Genomic DNA, 24,042 nt, shown 5'->3' on the forward strand with positions numbered 1-24,042 from the left:
GTAATTTTACAGTTACTACAAATAAAATAATTTTAATTAAACACTATATTGTTTTCACAGATTATTTTATAGTCAGATTGAATGGGTCAAAAACACTGGGAATGTGGTCAATGAAAGCTCGCGTGAAAAGAGATTTTTTTCTTTTCTGTTCACTTTATGGTTACTGAAAGAGTGTGAACACCCACATTTTTTAAGTTTTTCCAAATTATTCATCCCTAAAAGTATGATTCAAACTAAAAAAAAAACAAATCTTCAGAGTAAAAAGTCATTTTTTATATTTAGTTTAAATTATTTTTATTTTATATGCAGAAGCATTCCTCAAGAAAATGACCCCAATCATTCTAAAATTATTATATTTTTCCAAATATAGCAACTTAAAGGAATAGTTCACTTCAAAATGAAAATTCGGTCATCATTTACTCACCCTCAAGTTGTTTCAAACCGGTATGAATTTCGAAGATATCAAAGGAAGATATTTTGAAGAATGTCGGTAACCAGACAGTCGATGAACCCCATTGACTTCCATAGTAGGAAAAACCCCCGCTATGTTAATGGAGTCCATCAACTGTTTGGTTACCAACATTCTACAAATATCTTCTTTTGTGTTCAGCAGAAGAAAAAAATTCATACAGGTTTGAAACAACTAGAGGGTGAGTAAATTATGACATATTTTTCATTTTGAAGTGAACTATTCCTTCAATTCACCTGGTGAAAATTCCTGTAATTTTTATTTAGCAGAAAAACAAAATAATAGCAATGCCAGTCTTTTCTTCTTCTTCTAATATCGTGCAGCCCTATCGACCAACAGGGTTTTTTCAATGACTGATTCGGTTCACTTTATTTGGTTTCCTTAAACCTGAAAATTCTATTCTTGTGCAGGTAGAGTGAGAAAAGCTAAAAAGCTAAATCCATGCATTAACTAAAGCATCTTATTCTGTGCCGGTGGACCTTTTTTTTACTACAAAACTTTTACTACGATTCTGCATCCGTGCTGTGTCAGCATGCTTCTCAACAGGGACTTCTACAGGAGCTATTCTATCGCCACTAACAGCCTGTCACAGTCAGCATGATATACTCATTATACTGATATCCAGCGCTATATTTGTGTCGTCCTGTCCGTTTCCAGGCCTCTCGCAACCTTAAAGGTCATGTTCTGTCAGGATAGTTTACACACTGCTAGGTTTCGCTGCACCACTGTCACATTCAATGACTGAGAGACTGGTATAAACAACTAATTTCACACATACTAGTTTAGGTAATATCTCCAGAGAATTATCTCCTCTGTGAAGTGGTGTGGCAACACTGTCTCTTATCTCCTCACCTGTCAATCTCACATGCAGTTTCTCCACTAGCCTCCTTTAACACCTCTTCTCCCTTCTCTCTCTGTGGTTTTCGGTTACATTAGAGCGCTGAGGTCATGACAAGAACGTGACTTCTGCCTGAGCATTCTGCTTCCTCTGTGTCTGCTGAGGTCTCTGTCGCCCTCCCTATCCCTGTCTCGGCCGAGGTGGGAGCGCGGGACGAGCCCTGACAGAAAGCGTTTGGCCCTGCTGGTCAAGCTCTCTCGGCGGGCCGTTGCGGGGGACCCCTCCGTCCAGCCGGGCCCCAGGCTGTGGCCCCGGGCCGCCCTCACGGCCGCTTCTAGGAGGTCATTGGTGCGGTGGTCCAGAGAGACGGAGAGCTCTAGATACAGGCAGCCAAACATCATTGCGCTGGAGTGTGCCTCTGAGAAAGAAAAAGAGAGAGAGGTTGAGTGATACAGATGCAGATGGAGTTTGACAATCTCTTGTCATATCAACACAGATTAGCGTTAGATAACTGAATCAATTGAGTGGGACTTAAAGGAGAAATAAAGGCTAAATGCTTGCCGTGTGTGTGGGAGTGTTTGTTCGGAGGTGTGTGGACAGGATTGAATTAGATCACTTTAGATTTCGACTAGACGGCACCATTGTAAATAAGTGACATGACCTGAGAGAAGAAACAAACAGATGAGGAGGAGGAGACAGAGAGAAAAACACAGGAAACAGACAACATTTACCATGCCAATCCACAGATGAGGTGTAGTTTTATAAGTGGTGTATCATGAAAATTGACTTTTTGTAGAATAAACATTTCAGTTTGATGTAATAAGTTTTAGAATTAGAAGATACAGTACTATTTCCGATGGTAAAGTCATAACTAACAACAAGCCCACCAAAATTTGTGTTGATCCTGGCTGTAGGTCATTGTAGCCTTCTGAAAGATCTCAACCTTAGAAATAAGTGGCTTGATGTTTATGGCATTCTTGTTTACCAATTAAACCTTAGCAGTTTTTGTGACACATTTCAGCATGGATTGTTTTGAGAATCTGTCACAGGCTTTGCAAACCAGCCACATAGTGTCGGCCCAGATCTGGTACACGTGGATTTCACACGCACCAGATGTTGGCTGGATCTGGGCAGACACTATGTTGCTGGCTGGGAAGAGACTGCTATTAAGAGGATGGAACAGTGGCTACTAGATTGGATCTGATAGATTGGATTTCTTATAAATTTAAGCAATTTGCATGTGTTTTGGCACATGTGTGCAAAACAATTGTCTACAATTTGCACATCTAAATGCACATGGCTTGTTGATCAAAACTGATGAGTTGATTCTCAGTGAAACTGTCAAACTCTTCACAACTTCTAAACATTATTTCCTCGTGTGAGCCTCCACATGCAAAATGATCCATTCAGTTATCAAAATAAGTCAGACATGCATGTATATTCCATAAATACCTATGTCTGCTGAATTGACAAAATTAATGGCCTGCCATTGTAGTGAAATAGAAATAACAATCGTACCAATCAACCAATCAAGTTTGGAAGCATACAGTAGGCTATATGGAGTTTGCCCAGCACAATCACTGCCATTTTTGAACATGCAGGAACATCTAAATCCATAAACAGCAACAGCAGTTTATTTTTGTAGAAACTGAAAATACACAGTTGCTTGTCGTGGAAAAGCAATAGGAAGAATGTGTGGTGTTAGGGGAAGAAATACTGTAATAGAATATGTAAAAATTAACAAGCAACTGAATTTTCAGTTGACATGTACAGCATTTCTACAAATATGTGCCGTATAAATAAAAATGTTCAGTCCCACTTTATATTAGGTGTCTTTAACTACTATGTACTAACATTTAGCAAATTAATAATTTGATACAATGCACTGATTGTGTATATGTTTTACGTTGTACTTATATATAAAAAAACCTGCATGTAATTACAGCTAAATCTAGAATTACACTGTTGACTACTCCCTTACCCCAGAAACCACCCCAACCAAGCCTGTCCCTAACCGTACCCATATCCCACCTCAACAGCACCAAAAGTGTTTTGCAATACAATATGAACACAATAAGAACACTTTTATGTAAGTGCATAATAGATAAGGACACCTAATATATTTTTTTCTTTTTGAGTACTACAGTATTGACTTTTCCTAGTAAATTTACTTGCTGAAATCTATATCCAAAATATGTGATACACAAGACTCAAGAGCATTCAACTAGACAAAACTGACATTATTGTATAGTGTAAAAAAAAAACACAGTGTCCACTAAAAAGTAGAAAGCGTGTGAAATTTGTATTTAACAAATATACCCCAATAAAACAAAGTACTCTGTTATCTTGAAACAAAAGAGAGAGAGAAGAAGGAGAACCCATTTGTTGTGCCACAGCAGACAGGAGATGTATTGTATGTGTGTAGCATTACAGTCCAGAGTTGTAAATTCTGTTTATGGCTATAGACTCATCTTCACTTGCATAAGGTTAGGCGTCTCTGTTTCAATGATTTAGCCTGTATAATCAGAGTCTGTGTGCCTGTTTAAATATGGCTTGAATGTCAGCATCAAATAGCTGACTCGCAAATACAGAATGTAAATTAAACCCATTTACATGAAGCTGAGTACACAGTGTGTGTGCGCTTGTGTGTTTGTATCGGATGCAGGAAGCGAGATATAGACAGAAAAAGATTCAGAACATTTCCGAATCGATGACCACATGAGCTGCAGCACCCGGAGGAATAAATATGCTAAGCACAGATGTGTCCGCAAAACCGTCCTCTGTACTTCATACAAGGTCCTTTTCTCCATGCCACACCAATCTGATGTGCTTGTTAGTGGTGCTGACACTCATACTTGGGGTTAAAGATTTGAACAAACCCCTAACCCCCATAACCCGTCCCATACAGTTTGTGCTCTGGACATAAATGATGCATTCAAATTGTGCAGCTTGAGAAGAGTGCTATCAAAGTGTCTTTAAAAGGCACTCTAGCCATCTCTGTAAGAGCAATTTTCTTAATATAATAAATCATTTTCTAATTTTTCTATTTACAATTTGGGGGCCAGTAAGATTTTTTTTTTTTTAAATGTTTTTTATGCTCACCAAGGCTGCATTTATTTCATCAAAAATATATTGTAATAGTAATATTATGAAAAATGATTATAAAATAACAGAATTTTCAGCATCATTATTACTCCAGTCTTCAGTGTCACACGATCCTTCAGAAATCATTCTAATATACTGATTTGGTGCTCAAGAAACATTTATTATTATCAAATGTTGAAAAAATTGTGCTTCTCAATATTTTTGTGGAAACTGTAATAAAATAAAATAAAATAAGGGCTCTTTGATGAATAGAACGTTTAAAAGAACAGCATTTATTTGAAATATTTCAAATAAATTTCAAAAAAACATTTGATAGATTTAACGCATCCTTATTGAATAAAAGTATTAATAAAAAAACAGTCAAAGTTAACATTCATTGAAAATATGAATTATATTTATATATTATATTGTATATTTAATTAATGCTTTTTTAACCTTCTCATACTATTTCTTTATGAAATCTAATGAGTTATATGTATATTGTCTTCTGAAAAGAAGTCATTCATAACCATGTATAGCAATCATATAGAACTTAACAGCATCCAATGGTCCATGCTTGCAACCACCCAAAACACCATATAAATACCCTAGCAACCACTCTGAACACCATAGCAACACACTAAAGAACCTCTTAGCAACTGCATATAAGCACCTTTGCAACCTCCACAACATGGCCATTTACATTTCCTTTTGACAATGTAAAAAGTTATTTAGTAGACTTTTCTGCTAATTTGCCATATTGATGACTAACAGCGGGGCAAAGTAATAGTAGTGATTACAAAAACACATGAATAGAGATACCAAGAAAAACATTGGACTGGACTGGATTTGATCCAAGGTCTCTGAAAAGATGTTTACAAATCCAAAGTTAGCAAAAACCCTGCTAAATCTAACTTTCGTGGACATCTATTTAGTGTTGGGCAACGATTAATTACGATTAATCGCATCCAAAATAAAAGTTTGTGTTTACATAATAAATGTGTGTGTACTGTGTATAATTATTTTGTATATAAAAATACACACATATGCATTTATTTATTAAAAAAAAATATTTACATGTATGTGTATATATAATCCACGATCTATCTCCAAATAGCACCAATATACAGAGAATGCAGGCATATAGAAATGGGTTATACAAATGTATATAAATGTCCTCATTGCTGTGATTCGCCATTCCTTTGCCCTGCAGTTGGTCATAATATGGAAGATGAGCAGCAAAATCATTTGACTGCTGAAGCAGAAGAATACAGCTTATACTGGATGTAATTTTCCAAAAGAATAGAGCACCTCTGATGTCATCCTTCCTATGGCACCGCCCTGTTATCAGCTCTACATAAAAGTGCCTGCACACCATTTTCTTAATGATTACAACACACTAAGCTTCACTTTTTCCTTATCCTCCTTATCACAGTCCTGCAAACACATGGCACAGGGGGTTCACTTCACCACGCAGGCGAAGAAGAGAATTAGAGAAAGAAAGGTGTGAGGGAGAGAATATGGGAGCATGTACTAACATTGGCATACTTTAACACACAAACACACACACACACACATAAAGATAGTAACACCAGCACATTGTGGGTGAGATAATACAGAGCAAATACACAAAAAAATGTCCCAAACATGCCAAGCATGACAAACAGATGATAGAGAGAGAGAGAGAGAGAGAGAGAGAGAGAGAGAGAGAGAGAGAGAGAGAGAGAGAGAGAGAGAGAGAGAGAGAGAGAGAGAGAGAGAGAGAGAGAGAGAGAGAGAGAGAGAGAGAGAGAGAGAGAGAGAGAGAGAGAGAGAGAGAGAGAGAGAGAGAGAGAGAGATAGAGTGTTTTTTTCAGCATGACTACAGAAGATTGAAGAAACAAGAAGCACTATGCCAGTTTACACCAAGGGGACATGTGCATCTTCAGGCCATGTGAATTTTATATGCAACTTTAAAACACAATTTTCAATATTGTATGTATATATGCTTATTAAATGTAAGGGTAGGCAATTTTTATTTATATCAACACTTTTTGCTCAACTGGTTGAAACTCTCTTAACATCCTGATAGCAATCAATAATAGAAGTGGTCTAAATATTAAAACATACTTATATCTTCCGTGGAAGCCTTATATCTTTGAAAAAATGTTCGTCCAATCATTGCATTCAATCATTGTGACTCATATTTAGGCTATGCGTTTCTGTCAAAACTATTAATGGCGAGATGGATCTGCAGCAGTCAGGCTGTACAAGTAAGAGCTCTGTGAGTTGTTTCCGTTCATTATTATTGTAATGTTATGTGAGACATGAGGTAATTTAACGCCTTCTCTCATCTCGTGACGCTTTGCAGAGACAGCTGTGTGTGTTCATGTGTTTTGAAGGAGGCGTGGCTTTGGAGATGCTCTATAGGGAGAGTGGTATCTTATGATTTTAAAGCTAATTTGCGATTGCTAGCCTCTCCGAAATTGCCTACTCTATCATTAAAATGCTGTTGCAAAAAAAAACATGAAATTCTGCAAACAATCATATATATAATTATAAGATATATATATAAAAGAATATTGTAGTATAAATGCCCTAGCAACCACTAAAAACATTATTGCAACCACCCACCAATGTGTATTTTCAAATGCAATTTCTTCACGTACATTGTAGATGACTTTTTTTTTTAAATACCGTGGCAGAAACCACTCAAATTAAATTGAACTGACTTGAGTAAAAAAATCAGTATTTAATAAGTATTTAATTAATTTGCATTTAAAATGTACACGTACAGTATATGTTGAGTTAGTCACTGAAACAAAACTTTATCTGCCCTGCTGAGAAAACAGCAGAAAAGAGAATCTATATCCCATTTCAGCCCCTAATGTGTCCACTTAACCAATGCATGTCTCCTAGCAGCACCTGCTCATGGCGATAAGCTGAGTGATTTCTTCTTGCCAGGAATCCACGAAGCCCCTTATATAAATACGGGCAGATGGAGATAGAAGCATTTACACAAAAGCTGAGTCACAGCAGCAAGGTTAATATAGATGACTCATAAGTGTGGCAGACAGAGGTGGACCACGGGAGACCTTGTGTGGACTGTGTTTTTCAAAATACCTGTTGAATTATGGGATCTGTACTCTAAATTACTCTATTAAAGTTCCACAATTTTCTGCTATTATTCTCACAGCATTTAAAGTTGCCATTAAATGACTGTATACTTTCTAAATGCATGTTATTGATCTAACTGTTAATGATTCATCCATGCATGTTTTTGTATTTATTTTACCTGGTAATTTTTAATCTTAAAAGAAATGACATAACTCAAACTTTTGGTAAAACTTTCTGGTGATGTATGCCGAACTTCTCCAATCATTGTAGTGGAATCTCACAAATCTCCATCCAATCAACAACCGATGGATAGCAGCACCAAGTCCCCGCGCTACATTTTTTTATTTTCCAATAATACGTATCACTCAGTTGTACGAAAAAAAAAAGATCTATCACTACTTCCATTTTATCACAACTTTAACATACAGACTCCATTTTTATTTTGTTTTATTAATAATCTCAGCCTTAGCAGTCCAATATCTATTTTCAGGAAAAATAATATTATTTAAAACGAATAAATAAATAAATAAATATTATAGAAAATTTTAAATTAGTGAAAACCTCCCGTTGACTCTCATCGGCATTCAAAGTCTCACATGACCACACTGGTAGCCTACAGCAGCGTGACACAAAAAAGCTTGTTTGCTCCAATTATAAATGGAGCTCCTAGCACTGAAAACAATTGATATTGACATATGCCATATTTCTATTTTTGTCAGTCTGTAAAGCATCAGACACTAATTTCCTTTCTTATACTTCCTCATATATGGATATTGGATACAGTAAAAACAACAATATGGTGAAATATTATTACTATTCAAAATAGCTGTTTTCTATTTTAATTAATTTAAAATTTTATTTTAAAATGTAATTTATTCATGTGATGGCAAAACTGAATTTTCAGCATCATTACTCCAGTCTTCAGCTTCACACAATCCATCAGAAATCATTCTAATATGCCGATGCTCAAAATCTTTTCTTTTTATTATCAGTGTTGAGTTTATTTTTATGTTTAATATTTTTATGGAAACAGTGATATATCCTCCTGAGACCCAGAAAAAAAAAGTTTTTTGAATTTAGTTTTTTTCCATGTCATCACACTGTTTAGAGCACAATAAACAAATGGTAAAAAAACAAATATATAAAATAATATTTTATTCATACGTTATGCTATGTCCTCTGTAGTGGACGCCAGGACTAAGTTTTTAAAAAAATAAAATGACATGAAATTATATGTATAGGCAAAAACAATGGGATTTTTTTTTCAATCACCAATACATTTTGGGGTTTCAGGATTTTTTCAACCAAAATTTGTATAAAGATTATTCTCAACTATGTTATGAAAGAAATAATGGAATGAATTGATACACCATTTTACTTTTTGCAATATGTGGGTAAAATGGCCATAAGTTAATATTCCCATTCAATGCAATGTATCTATACACTGTATCTAATTTGCACATTAATGTGTTCTTGGAGCAACATTTAATGAAAAAATAAGGGTAATAATTGGAGTAATAATTGGCAACATTTTAATAATAATATCTAATATTTCATAGGAATATTGATGTATAATTTATTTCCATATTCACTTGTTGTGTCTCCCAGAATGCCTGATAAACATGGTTTTAGTCCTGATGTCCTCTACAGTGGACACGTTTGAAATCAATGCCCTGTTCTGTAACAGAAAGTAATTTTTTTATTTGAAACCCCTTAACATTTTCCTGAGATGTTGTTTTATGAAATACAATTTGAAAAGTAGTCCAATTTAAATTATAATTACAATATATTATCATATTTCCATAAGAATGCTACATTTGATCACTAAATTGATGTCAGACATTTTTAAAGACCAAGGAGAAGTTGTTTTCATGGTGAAACCTCCAAACATTTGGTGTCTCTGAAAAGTCCTGAATGTGCTCTTTACAGGACACCCAGGTTGTGTCATGTGACATGTATGATGTCAGAGAAATTCACTAAAATATAATGTCCACTACAGTGGACAAAAGTCTATTCTTGGGTCCCAGGAGGATATTTTAATAGCCTGGGAAAACCCAGACAACTTCCGGCAAATTTAGATTTGCTCTGAAAGTTAGTCTGGCAAAGAACTCATTCAAGCTCATTTCCAATCCGCCGAAATCACGGCACCAATCAGAAACGTTGGGGCGGGCTTTACACGATGACGACAGCGCTGGGATTTTGAAGCAGATTTTGTAGCCTACATTACAAAGATGGATGCCACCGTCGAACATCACTCGTTCGAATCAGCTATCGCGTCTGTTTTAAGCGATTTGAACGTTTCCTTTTAGTTAAAAACCGAGCAAAGAACAACACTCGGAGATGTTTTTTCCGCCGCTCTGCATACGTCATCTCCTTCATCGCTCTGATTGATTTTAGGTCTATCCGCGACGTCCGTTGGTGACGCCCCTCTGGAAATTATTTGTCTATGATGCTTTGCCAGACCATAATCAGTTACAACTGAGAATGGTCTGGTTTTAACCAGGCTAACATTTTAAGGTATTCTTTGCTGAATAGAAGTTCAAAAGAACATACTTTATTTTAAATAGAAATCTAAAATTATAAATGTCTTTACTTTCTCTTTTGATGAGCTTAAGGTGTCTTTGCTGATAAAAGTATCATTTAAAATTATAATTAAAAAAAAAACTAAAATCTTACCGAACCCAACGTTTGACCTGAACCCAATTCGGTAGTGTATATAATAAATTTCTATGATTTTTATTAATATTTCTAAATATTTTGACCATACTGACCGTTAAAAGTCCGTTATAATTTGTCCAGTGTAGACACAACATTGTAACTGGCAGTGATGATGTCATTCTAATATCTTCATACTGAATTCCAATTGGTCTATTTTGCATACCGAATTATAATTGGTCTTTTTCATTCTTAAATCTATTTCATATTACTATCAGTCTCTCTTTCTCTCTATCTCCTTTCTCTGTTTTAGTATCTCCGCATTTGTATTTGGGTTTACAATGTTTAATTTACTGTAAAACGCAATTCTTTCGTTTGACCTAAAACTGAATTCTTTTAATTCCCTGCATGTAATCTCTGCCAGCCATGCAACATGCGTTGAATCGCATTGAATTATGGGATCTGTGCTCAAAGACGTAGATTAAAAACAGGCCTACCCTCTGTGCTGATCTCACGGGAGCGCACAAGGTCACTCTTGTTGCCCACTAGGATGATGGGGGTGTGCGGCAGCGACTCCCTCAACAGTAGGCGGAGCTGGGCGATCCGGTGGAAGCTACGCCTGTCCGTCAACGAGAACACCAGGATGCACACCTCGCATTGCAGGCCGGACAGCTCCTGCCAATCACATCAAATCAAATCACAGACATACCAATTACAGCAGAGCTCAACTATGAGTGCTTATTATACAGGCTATTTACAGAGTATTACATGATTATTTGTCATTGGTACGGTAGGTCAGTAATGAGGAGGATTGTTTTTGTCAGTGTGGAGCTCAGGAGTGTTTGTGTCCACGAAAAAGAGGATTAGCAGGATTTGAGGAGGATAACCTCAAATCTAGGATGGCTTTGTTGTTGTTCCAGCTCACAATTTCAGCATTGCTGCCGCCACTGAGCTCAGGTGTGTTCGAAACGGCAGCAGATGCATCAGTCACGAGTTTACCCCCCGAGAACGTCACCACGAACGCTTTAAAGCACCAAAGTACGGGCACACAGGGGTCGGGCTTTCTCTTCTTGCCAGCTATGACAAGACTGCTGTCAGTCTATCTTTAATGAACTGAGGGTAGAAAGAAAATGTTTCCGTCCCCTATGGAACGCTTCCTATTTAATTTCCTACACAGAAAGAGGAACAGATAAATAGATGGAAAGCCTGTGTCCTACATCCCCTTTTCCCCAAAGGCGATTCCAGCCCTCTGGAGAGTTGCCTAAAAAATTCTCATTGCAGCCGAGCCAATCGCACTCGGCCCCGGAGGGTGCGATTCACACAACCTCAGAAACGCAGAGTTTCTCTGGAGAGGAAGAGTCTATTGGGGTGGAAGCAACAGGGAAGAGGGGGGCTCAACCACCTGCCACAACCCCACGCAGGAAGGGCACGGGGAGGAGGTTCTCTTCTCTGAGGAGCAGACACGTATCTTGATGAGCGGAGAAGACAGCATGACACGGTCGATAGTGCTCATCGTGATGGAGGGGCTCTCAGGGGCCGGACGGGCAAAGTAAAAGGTCTTTCCATCAGAGAAACAAGACGAGAGAGTACAGCAGTATCTGACTAATAACATCGAGCTCTTCCACTAAAATACAGACCCATCTGTCACTGTCTGCCCTTTCATGACCAGAATATACACACAAAATGATAGCTTTTAATGGCTCTGAATACAAACAGGCAGGTATGCGTGTGAAAATGTATAGCCTACAGTGCTATTGCAACACACACTCTTATTACGCTGTTTTTTATCACACAAACTGAGTGATTATAGTCATGAAACACACACACACACACACACACATAAAATCCGTATCATGCTGTCAGCAAATATGCCTGCCAGCTTTTTTGTCCTCTTGTGCAGATTTAGATTATTAAATCCTGCACTCTTAATAAATGCTGAAATGTTCTACATTTCAACCCTATAACAGCAGGTTAATGAAAACCTTCACGCTAATCCAGCTAAATGCTCATCCACAGGAGGTAGGTCATGTCAGGAAGATTCATTTGGTATTTATAATGTAGTAAAATGACTTAATTAAAAGGAACAAAATATCTCTTTGACTATTTCTCCACCAAAATCTCACAGTGGGCATATTCTGTTTAAACTTATCTTCTAAAAAATTGTAGTGCAGTTTCTGATGTTAAGTAAGCAATTAGTAGGTTGAATTCCCCTTAGAGTCTATGTGATCTTAACGTTGCTCTGTTAGTTGAAATTGCAATATAAAATGTGGTCAAGTAATTTTGGTAGGAGTAAAATGGACTCTCAGGACAATTTTATATTTCTCTCTTTTTCACTTCCCCAAAAAGGCAGGAAACTTTTTAGTGCTAATTCAACATAATGAAGAGCAAGAAATACACATTAGGTGTGTCATAGATGCTATGTTTGTATGTATGTATGTATGTATGTATATATGGATGTATGTACTGTATGTATGTATGTATGTATATATGGATGTATGTACTGTATGTATGTATGTATGTATGTATGTATGGATGGATGTATGGATAGATGGATAGATATGTTCAACATAAACAAAAGTATATGCTTAAGGTATGATTGTGTGTCATTTATTTTGTACAACAAAACATGAAAATCTCCTCAAGTAATGTTAACCATTTACTGAAACATTGAAAACTGCTATTCTAAACACCCAAAGCAAATTCCAGAGGGAACTCAAGGCTCACAAACTGAACAGTTCTATTGAAGATAAACAATCCCTTGGAAATCTATCTTTCAATTCCCTTTGGTGCCACTAGTGGTACAGAAATCACACTTCAGCTTTAAAACCCTGAAATTGTTTCTCTCTGCTCCTGTTGCTGTGGTTAAGCCTTTGGTTGAGGAAAAAAATGAGTTTATGGTAGGTCATAAAGCAGATTAGAATCCGGGCAAAACATGGAATTAAAATGTCCCGCAACTCATCTCCCACAGTGAACCCATTCCCAAGAACCGTGTTCCTTCTCAACTGGGTCATTTAACACAAACACACCTTCTTCTGACCACATCTGGCACAGGAAGATTACATGGAAATCAGGCCAGGGCCTGGTCCACGAGCCAATACAGAGAAAACATTGCAAAACATTGTATTTCATCAGTATTTCGGTCTTCTTTCCCAGTTAATTTTTATTTTATTTAAACAAGATCAACTTTATTGAGAAGAGAGTATATGAAATAAATATAAACATACAAAAATTACAATAAAAATATATTATATAAATTAAATATAAAAAAATATTAAACATGATTATATTATGAATATCATATTATAATTAAATATAATATTAAATATAATTAAATAACTCATCCATCCATTTTTCAAACCGCTTGTCCTATGTAGGGTTGTGGGAATGCTGGAGCCTATCCCAGCATCTTGGTCCGTAGGCTGGGAGACACCCTGGATGGCTGTTATTAAATAATATTAATATTGAATAATATTATGTATTATTACATAATTAAATAAATACATAAAAATTAACACACGCATAGATTATGTATAAGACAGAATACATTTAGAATAATAAGCATATGAAATAATATATTTAAATATGGAGAGGGATTTCATGGTGCATAAGAGACTTTAATTTGTTACTCCGTAGGGGGGAGAGGTCGAGTCTAATAATTGGATGTTGAGACTTAACCGTGTGCCAAGTTTGTTTCTGTGCACCAGAGTGAGGTCCACACCCCTGCAGACAGTCACCACAGACCATCTGTCCACACATCCCCTCCTCCCAAACATACACATTCGGCCCAAGATCCCACACACAGACTTACAGTACACCATCCCATCTAAAAGTGCTTTCTCAGCCGCTGAACAAGCCAATTCTGCTGCTATAAACACAAAGCACACATACCTCCACAGAAATAAAAACCCGTTTTCTCTGCCAAGCACACGATCATCAAAGAAAAAAACTCCTCCCTAATGAACGTTACAAAAAGCTCACAGTCCATAATGACACTAGGGCCGAGCTGTAGCACACTGTACTTAAACATAAGGCTCCCAGCAGTACACTACACACTCTGAGTGAGATAAACAGATGTATACTTCACACATTTACAAACTCCACCACCGCCTTGTCAGTGTTCACACACAATGGCCCTACCCAGTAAACAAAAACCATATGAGCCACTTAGCATCATCAATATTTCACCTCAAAGTAATCTATTAATTATAGCCAAGTCGAATAGCCCTAGTCTACCAGCTCATGACATGTCTGTCAACCATACAGTGACAGAAAATGGTAGCATCTTGTGTCATGGTCATGGCTGGCTAGAGCTAGGTTTCTCTGGGCTATGTTTAGAATGGCATACTAGTTGAATGGCAACTGCACAGTATATGCTGTATATTACTTGCATACTTATTTTATGAAAATAGCATACAAGTGCATGCAGTAATATGCAAAGATAAACATTTCAAATAGTAGAATGCAACATTACTTTGTTAATTTGCATGTTTAATGTCTGAAATGAATGCTAATGCTAAAGGGCTAGTTCACCCAAAAATACATGGATACTGTGGCCCACAATGCAGTGGGCATTGAACCTCCTTTCACTGGAAAAGGAGGTTCAATGCCCACTGGGCCACAGTATCCACAAAAATTCAGACAGATGTGGTAGGTATCATCTGCACAGAACAATAGTTAATAGTGCACTATTCCAAGTTTCGTTTCATTGTAAGCCTTTAATTCAAAGTGGCCAATAGAAAAAATTAAACTGTTCACACCCTATTTAGGCTGCAAATTGATTTCAAGTTGAGTTTTTGGCTCATGTAGTTGACATAGGTGAACAGAGAGGTTAGATCATGCTGATGCCTCCCGTGCTGGAACTCACTCATGCTGGAACACAGAAAATGGAGCGGTGACACGTGACGCAATTCCCATTGCCTAATGGTTGGGCGGGTGACGGAATGCGTCCTCAGCCTGCGTAAGGACGTTACTGACCATGTGCCAGCTATTTTAGGAAAGAGAATGACTTATTAAAGCCATTCTTCCCCCCGCTGTCACAAGCACTTCAAGTCTCAGAGCTAACTGAGGCTAGACTCGGGGCAGTGTACGTGATTGTACAGTACATTTGTGCGTAATCCAAACTCTAATTGGGCTGATGTGTCAGGTGTAGATTGGGTGAACTTGGTGAATCTGCTACAGAACCAAAATAGACCTGCATCCTCTGCAGCTACTAGTGATGCAGCACTGTGTGAAAATGAGTTCATTCACTCTCTCTCTATCTCTCTCTCTCTCTCTCTCTCTCTCTCTCTCCAATTCTCCATGGTTCAGTGTATGCAGTAAGTTGACAGTGAGGCTGGAGTCCACAGAACAGACTGCAACGTTAGAGTAAACTTACTGCACCCTCTTCACTGCATCCAAACATGCTGACCCTGTTTCACAATAAGGAAAGTGCTGACCTTCACAAAAAAAAACTTCAATTTAAACACATTGTGAGAAATTTGCTAAACTTTTGACACATCATTTTGCTGCTGCCTGAGTGCCTGGATCAAAGAAAACCACAAAAGGCATACAATCATTGAATGAGCAGCTCCTGCATCCAAAAGAGTGTGCGGAACAACAAACCGGTAAGCAATAACTCGATTTGAAGCAATTGGTGTCATGTTTTGCCCGCATTCTGCTGCAAATATAGAGTTATTCTTAAGCGAACCACACCATGTTCTCACACTTTAGTATGATTTTAGAGGTCAATTTGAGTGTTCACATTTACGCCAAAATGTTTTCGTACCTCTTGGAGACAGACATCTATGTAAATACAGCTACAAATACAGTAGCCTACTTCAAGCATGCAGATCAGTGTTTTTTTGGAGTATGTATTGTACACCCACATACCCTTCAAAAAGGCTCCAGCTACTCATCCAAGTACTTTTTGACTTCTAATATACTAGATATCATTTAGCTTTTATTCACATATTCATTCATTTCATCAACTCACACATCATTTGTGGTAAACAGCAGCTCAAGCTTGTTCGCTTGATAACCAATGAGGTTCATTCTCGTGTTACGCAGCAAGTTTGAGCTTCCGCAAGAGGTTCCTGTGCATCAAGCAGGTTCGGTTGAGTTTCTGTTAATGTTCGCTGATCAATGTATATGTGAATAAAAGCCTAAATTCAATCTGTTCATCATATAAAGTGATCGAGTCTCTTCAGAAATTTTTGGACTAAACAGCTCAATTCATATGGATTAGTTTTATCTCTTCAAGAACTTTTTGAAGCGTCAAAGTGGTAGTTGTGTAGACTGTCAATGGATGGTTAGAAAGTCTCAAATTTGCAATCTTCATTTGTGTTCCGAAGATGAAAGAAAGTCTGATGGGTTTGGAACGACATGAGGGTGAGTAATTAATTTCATTTTTGGGTGAACTAATCCTTTAAAGGTCCTTGCACACTGAGTCCGAAATTCTCGTCTGAAATTTTCACACGTTAAAAAATAAATACGACCTCACGTTATGTCAATCATGTTTGTACACTGCCTCCGAAACTTTCGTCCGTCATAAAAAAATTCAGATCGGGTTCGATTTTTTGCGTTTTAGCATCTGTAGCAAGCATTTTGAAAGGCGCTTTGACAGTTCAGAGCCACAGAATAACGAATACAAAAAATGCATACGAAAATTTCGGACTCAGTGTGCAAGGACCTTAAGGCATTAACTACAGAACAAAAAAAATCTAGTGATTAACAACTTAATCTTCTGAAAGGGCTAATTTCACCATATTATAGTCATGATTTCTGGTATCAAAATTTTTCCAAGTACTCCTGTATGGGAGTCATTGTAGTAGACTACAGACAAAACAGAACACCACTAATTCACTTTGAAGCATGCAGTGCATTGCAGACTATATTTTTCTTTAATTAAATCACAGCCTTTTATGGTTTATCATGCCAGGAAATATCGATTTTGATTGGATCAATTGTGCAGCTCTAACCACTACTCCAATAAACCTTGAAATAAACGACAAAGTAACTGTTTACTGACAGACTTCAGTTGAACATTCTTCATGATGAGGCTTCAATCCATAAGCTACAGATTGAAATCAGTGAACCATAAAGCTATAAGGGCAGCACTGAATCTGTGCATCTGTAAAATTACAATTAATCACTGCATAGTTTATCTGAGATCCTTTTGTTTGCTATAACCACCGGTAGCCATGGCAACCGGGGAACGGGTACAGAATGCAATGCAGTGGGTGAGGTCAGAGGTCACGTGATGCGATGTGCCACCGAGGAAGAGAGCCGGAGCTGGTTAGACGGAGAGAAAGAGGGATGCTTTGAAAGAGAAAAACGGCAAGATGGAGAAAGAGAAATGATGGAATGGGGGGAGTCTGGAGTTTTTCCAGCCACTGCTCTCTCCCTCTTTGCCCTGGAATAAATACAAAACTCAAAGTCATTCTGTGATAGCAGTATCACTACTGACATTCATGCTTGTAACAAACAGCATCTGATTTAGGAGAGATCTGATGACACATAAACATCATTTAAAAAAGGTCACGTCAATTTTGCCCAGGGATTTGAATAAATTTGAATATTCAACATGGCTACAAAGGCAACCTAAGACCCCTGTTGTGTGTCAAACATCTATATGCACAACCCTATGATATCATATAACATTCACAGGCGTTTGAATAATTTCTAGTGACACAGAAAAGACACTCACACGAAATAGGCACATGCATCTGTGTGTTCCAGGCAAAATTATCATCATATTTCAGAGTATAAACAGAGAAATGAGTGGATGATACACCCACACTACATGCTTTAGCCTGTCATGCGAGCGGGTGTGAAGGAAATACATACATCACACATAAAATCAAACAGCAAGAGTCGAATTTTAACTGGTATTTAGGACTCTGTGAATGTCCTGTGTTTTAAGCGATGGTCAAACGGGTTGTATCATCAAAGAAAGAGGAAAGGGTGGTTGATTAATGAAGAGAGAAGTGAGGTCAGAACTAGTAGAGAGGCATCAATCCCAGACGAAGATGAATGTAAATAATTCAATCACACAGATGCTTCGGATGAGATGGCACTGCTCACAAGGGTCAGCATCAAAGATGAGAGTCTAAACAAGCCAAACCCCCCCATAATAGTCCCAAATGTTTTCACAGATACACACTACATCATAACATTGTAAATTAATTATTGGGTTTGACCATTTCAGAAAATCCCTAAAGCCAGTTACAGTGGAATGGCTTCCCAAAAGATTGGATGGGAGGGTTTGGGGTTGGTAAGATTTTTTAATGGTTTGGAAAAAAGTCTCTTATGCTTACCAAGGTGCTGTTAAGTAAAGTAAAAATAGTAATATTGTGATATATTATTACAATTTAAAATAACTTTTCTATTTTAATATATTTCCACATGTAATTTCAAAAAGCAAAGCTGAATTTTCAGCAGCATATTATTTTTTTTCAGGATTCATTGATGAACAGAAAGTCACTTTTGATCATTGTAATGCATCCCTGCTGAATAAAAGCATTCATTTCTTTAAAAATTAAAATAAATTCTTATTGCCCCCAAAAGTTTGAATGGTATTGTACAAATTTAACCTGTTCCCACTGTATACTTTTAGTACTGTGCATCTTTCATTTGACAATCTAGATTTGAATATTAATGACATGAAAACATACAATTCTGCAATACACTGATGCAAAGGCAGGAATCATGACAGGAGAGCTTAATGATACATGGCACAGTGTATTGATCCATTAGATCATTTTAGATTACTGCCAAACAAGTGGCTTTTACAGTGTAAAAATAGAGGTCATAATTCAATGTGAAATAACAAGGAAACCTGGACATGGCTGATTTTATAGATGGTACACATAAAATGCTTGTAAAGGGATCTTTAAACCCGGCAGTTACACTCAGCAGAAATGGAACAAATTATGGGAAACTGAAAACAATTTGCCCTAAAGTGAAAGGAAACAGAAATGACAAACAACAGACAAACCTTGACTGGAGGGTCAAGAGCCGATTTCTCTCATCTTTCTCTGCATCCCGTCTTTTTATGTCTCTGTTAACCTCTCTATCCTTCGCTCTCTGTTTTGTTAACCACTTAAAGAGTGTGTCTGCTCAATCAATAGATTTTTAATCGTTTACTGTACATGTATGCAATGCAATTAAAGCAGTGTTAGACCGTCTGTTTAGTAAATTAGTGTTAGACTTATTAGTGTTAACTAATAACTAAGACTTAGAATTAGTTCTAACACTAAATTAGATTTCTAGCGGTTCAATTCATCCTGTCCCTGCATGGTGTTTTAAAGGGACAATTCACTCATCCACACATCATTACAAAACTATACCATTTTCTTTCATCTGAGAGACATAAAAGAAGGTTTTTTGGATAAAATATTTATGTTTTTTATCCATACAATGAAAGTCAATAGTAACCATAAATGTTTGGTACCAACATTCTTCAAAATATTTTCTTTTGTGTTCTGCAGAAGAAAGTAATGCTGGTTTGAAACGACTTATTATGATTTTTCATTTTTGGATGAACTATCCCTTTAAGTGCTGTAGGTAACAGAATATTTAATAAGATTAAATGCTCCTCATGTATTGGGTGTTTACGTTTTGTTATGTAGAACGTATTTAAGTAAATCTAAATTTTATTATTATGTATTAATTATATAATTAAGTCTCAATCAGCACCATAGTTCAGTAGATGCGTTTAAGACCATTTCATGACAAACGGAAGAAGGGGGCAGAGTCAGACATAAATTCATAAATTATGAAAAAAAATATCATAAATTATGTGCAATCTGTAGCCTGGCAAACTACAGTTTCAAAGTAGCTTCCCCAACACTGCAGTGAAGATATAAGAAGACTAGATTCACATTTCCTAAAGTAAATACCAGCGCACACAAGGATGCAAAAGAATCATGTTAGGTAAGCTTAGGATTTGGGACTTCAGTGAAAAATGACACGTTGCATCAGTCACTTTGCTGTTGTCATGACAATAAGTATGAGTCTTGTTTTCTGTCAGATGAATCCACATCTATACATTTTTATGTAACACGGGGATGGCAAGAACAATCACAATTCAATATGCATATATTAGAATGACGTCACCACTACTCGTTACAATTTGAATGCTGAACATTCTATCAATGCATATCAGAGGGAAAAGGCTGTAATCGTAAATGTATTAAACGTATAATTGAGCACACCTAAGCTGAAATTATCTTTCAAATAAACTAAGAATGAAATTTGTAAGTTAAGCTGTTTGATCGTAGTTAATTGCAGAAGTTTAATTCAAAATATGTCATGAATAATAATACACTTCCACCTTGCAAGCACCAAAACTAATTCTGAAAGCCACTAAATAAAAGACAAAATAAAGAAACAGTGTCTAAAGCAAAACTGCTTTTATGCATTTGGGAGAGTTTTTCACTCACCTGTTTCCAACTGTCAAATACTAAAATTGAGCTGTCCTCATCATCCACAGTCACTCGCCGCTGGTAACCCTCATCTACAACACACACACAGATACATCTTTAAAAAACTGACACTCAAGGATAAAATAAAATCAATTAGCATCTCATTTTATTTCTGCTGGTGAGCAGAAACTGGCAATTTCATGGGAACGAATGTATAATAATGTATCTGTAGAAAGAACACAAAAGAAGTTTTGAAATGCAAGTTCAGAATTGTACTCGAGACGTTGTGTAACAATAATTTAGCTGGTGCAGAATCGATGCACAAGAACACTCAACTCAGGTAAAAAAATAAAAAACAGACACACACTGTCTGTGTGTCTGATTGGCTCTTTATCCTTTAGTAAATGCTCTGTTTGTGCAGAAAGGGTCTGTGCAGAGGCAGCACTCTTGCTGGTTCTTTCCCACCTCATTAAGACACAAGATGATGAAAGACCTGAAATAAGATGGATGCCTTCACGGCACCCACTCCGCTTTTTCCAATCAAATCCTGAGAGCCTTACACTAGTGATCTCGGGTGTCTGTGAGGTGATAAGTGTGTTTCATCCAAAGCAAATCTAAAAATAGTACAGTCCTTGGCATCCTGACGCTTGATGCTGAGCACACGAAAGCTGTATGAATATAATATTTACCGGTTGCTTGGGTTTCAGAGTCTATGGAGAGTGATCTGTCTGACAGTCCAGCAAGACAAAGTGCCAGAGAGGATTTGCCCACTCCGTTTTGGCCCAGTAGGACTATCCGAAGGGGTCCGTGGTACTTCTGCTGCGGCAGTTTTAGGGAAGGCGAATCTTGGATATTGGTGACGCTGATTTGTGGAGTCGCAGACTCATTGAGCCCAGGCGTCCAATCGTAATCCTCGGAAACAGCCTCCTCTCTCTTCAGCTGATGCTTGATTGGCAGGGGGGTGCTGCCCCTGCGGAGCTGGGGTGCAGCCGAAAGAGTTAAGCCATAACCCTGTGAAATCATCAGATGAGATCAAGATGAGACATGCATCTTCATCCAATCAAACTGAACACTAAGAACAATGTCAGTCCATAAGATATCTAAATCAATACTGTATCAAAACACTTCATATGCAAGGGGGAGGATTGTGATCCTCTGGGATTTAAGTTGTCCAGTGGACATTATACGAAAGTGGGTCAAAACAATGTGCAGTGTGTCCATTCACATAAACAAGCATCACTTGCTTAGAAAGAGTGGCACAGACATCCCATAGACAACGTGTAAAATAATGGGTTTTCACAGTTTCAATGATGTTGAGGGCTTTGTCCATCTATCTCTATCAAGCAAAATCACCAAGAGAGCTCTTAAACTGTTTACTGTGTATGCTTGTGAGGGCAACTGGCATCAATATTAATATGGCAATTAATCTAGCCGCAGCACTGCAGGTGTGCCGGGGACCTTGTACGCCTGATCCGGTGTCAGACATGCAAGACACACATAGACAGCCAATTATACTAATTGAAAGGAGATAATTAATTAATCATAGACTTTATTGTGAATCAGACAGTGAAACAATAAGATCTAGTATGATGCTTGGGGTGAGGTAGCCCAAGACCAGCTCTTAAGTAACAGTTACTTTGAATAACAACATCATTTTGAATATCATATCATCATGAATATTGAAGTAGTATGCAAATCATTTGGATCATGAATAATTAGCCGACCATACAATGAAGACTTACACATTTTATTAAGTTACAGTGATTATCAAGATCACCATAGATATTTTTGACCGTTTATATCATTACAAAGACACTAAACTGAAATAGTACGACTGTCTGAGTACAGGAATGTTTTTTAAAACACAATCACTCCTACATAATAACCAAAGTCAACATAAAGACTGCAGAAGAAGAGAGGGTGTGTAGGCTACACACCGGCGTACATCCAAACCTGTGAAGGATCTTACAACCCCCACACACATATCCACAAACATACACACACACGCACGGGAAAGCGTCTTACCTGGTCCGACATCGTTCTTCAGTTCATCCGCTCTCAGTGAGACACTCAGCCGTCCATGTCATGTCACTGAGCGTAAAAACTGCACAGGCGTCGATGGGGATCGTTACATTACACTCGACTCATATGCCATTACATGGCTGTAGTCAGGAAAAAATAAACGCTTCCAATATGACTCTAACCACACAAAAATGCTCCTTTTGACTTAATAGTAAACATTTAATCGCTTCTCTGCGACCGGCTGCGCTGCGTGACTACCGTATTACTGTACACCTGTCTCTATAATAGTGGCTTTTCATATGAGAGCGTGTAGCCCCGCCCCCGCACCTCGTAGACACGCCTCTTCATTCCGGTCGTTACCTGAATGCTCCCAGTCTTTCTGGATCTCTCTCCAAATCAGGTCAATCTGATGGCATGGTAAAGAAATATATAAAGATTGATATTCTATTTATCACAATTTTTAGTTTAAGTCCTAAATTCTGCTCTGCAAATTATTGAACTCTGGTTTATGGTTTTGATTTTATTGTTAAAACTTCATTAATAAATAACTGCACAGGAACGAATGTGAAACGCACTATTAACATTCTAATAACTACTATTAACTACCAAGGAACTCTGATTAATAAATTAGTAAATAATTGCACTCAGTTGAATGTGGTAATTAGTTCACTATTAGCTTATCAATAACTCGAGTGTTACCAAATTCATCAGAAGGTATTACTATCCAAAACTTTTAAAGCTTTCAATGACTTTGAAACTTACTGAACCTTAGGGAGTTATCATGCTTTTCACTTTATAATACTGATCCAAATAATTAGTAATTCCTTCTGAAGGATTTGGTCATTACTAGTGGGTTACCATGACCTTCACTTTAGAATACCATATTCGTTAATTAGAGTTTCTTGTTAATAGTTAGTGTTATTAATGTGTTACTCATTTGTTCCTGTGTAGTTATTCATTAACGACGGAACAGTATTCTAAAGTGTTTCCTTTTTTTTAAGATTAGCTAACATCCATGAGTTGCAGATGCTACTGTGTACGCCCTCTTTTGTGGGTGACAGCAGCTCCAGATTATATTAAAAAAAGGCATTTGACTTCAGTGTTTATTAGTCAAATCAAGTGCTGAGTGCTGTTCTCTCCCTCTTTCTCTCTTTTTGTTGACATGTGTTCATAAGCTTTGACCTTGATAAGTACTTTGTTTGATTCAGCTTTACAAGACACATAAAGCGTATCCTCCGAGTTATTTTTCTCTGGCAACCCTGAAGTTTTGAAGCACTGCATGAATTATTGAGTGGTCGTTAAGTTTTATTGCAGCCACATCAAGCATCATTATGTCACAGGTGGAGAGAAAAGCGTTTCCATGCAGGCTTTTTAATAATTCCGCATGCAAAGACCAATTGATCTTCTTGTCTGTCTCTTTGATCTTAGTTTAAATTAACTATTACTAGAGCCAAGGAAGCAAAGGAGACTGGAAG

General features: G+C 37.3%; 1 protein-coding gene across 1 annotated transcript; it reads right to left on the minus strand.

The window, feature by feature from the left end:
• Nucleotides 1-655: 655 nt before the first annotated feature.
• Nucleotides 656-22,863, minus strand: rem2 (RAS (RAD and GEM)-like GTP binding 2). The gene is made up of 5 exons (XM_056241161.1): nucleotides 22,571-22,863; nucleotides 21,235-21,556; nucleotides 20,564-20,637; nucleotides 10,640-10,817; nucleotides 656-1,725 (listed from the first exon to the last, which is right to left on the minus strand). Exons 1-5 carry the CDS (start codon nucleotides 22,580-22,582, stop codon nucleotides 1,397-1,399), a joined length of 915 nt encoding a protein of 304 aa, XP_056097136.1. The 5' UTR covers nucleotides 22,583-22,863; the 3' UTR covers nucleotides 656-1,396.
• Nucleotides 22,864-24,042: the final 1,179 nt, after the last annotated feature.

This window comes from Rhinichthys klamathensis, unplaced genomic scaffold (assembly GCF_029890125.1).
Source record: "Rhinichthys klamathensis goyatoka isolate OS25496 unplaced genomic scaffold, OSU_Roscu_1.1 h1tg000631l_1, whole genome shotgun sequence".
NCBI lineage: Eukaryota > Metazoa > Chordata > Actinopteri > Cypriniformes > Leuciscidae > Rhinichthys > Rhinichthys klamathensis.

Excerpts from the sequence above, each read along its gene's own strand:
- rem2 (XM_056241161.1), bottom strand. Across the intron at positions 10,818-20,563 it reads TATTTGACAGTTGGAAACAG|GAGCTGTCCGGCCTGCAATG; the intron begins GTGAGTGAAAAA and ends TGTGATTGGCAG. Across the intron at positions 1,726-10,639 it reads CCGTGAGATCAGCACAGAGG|AGGCACACTCCAGCGCAATG; the intron begins GTAGGCCTGTTT and ends TTTCTTTCTCAG.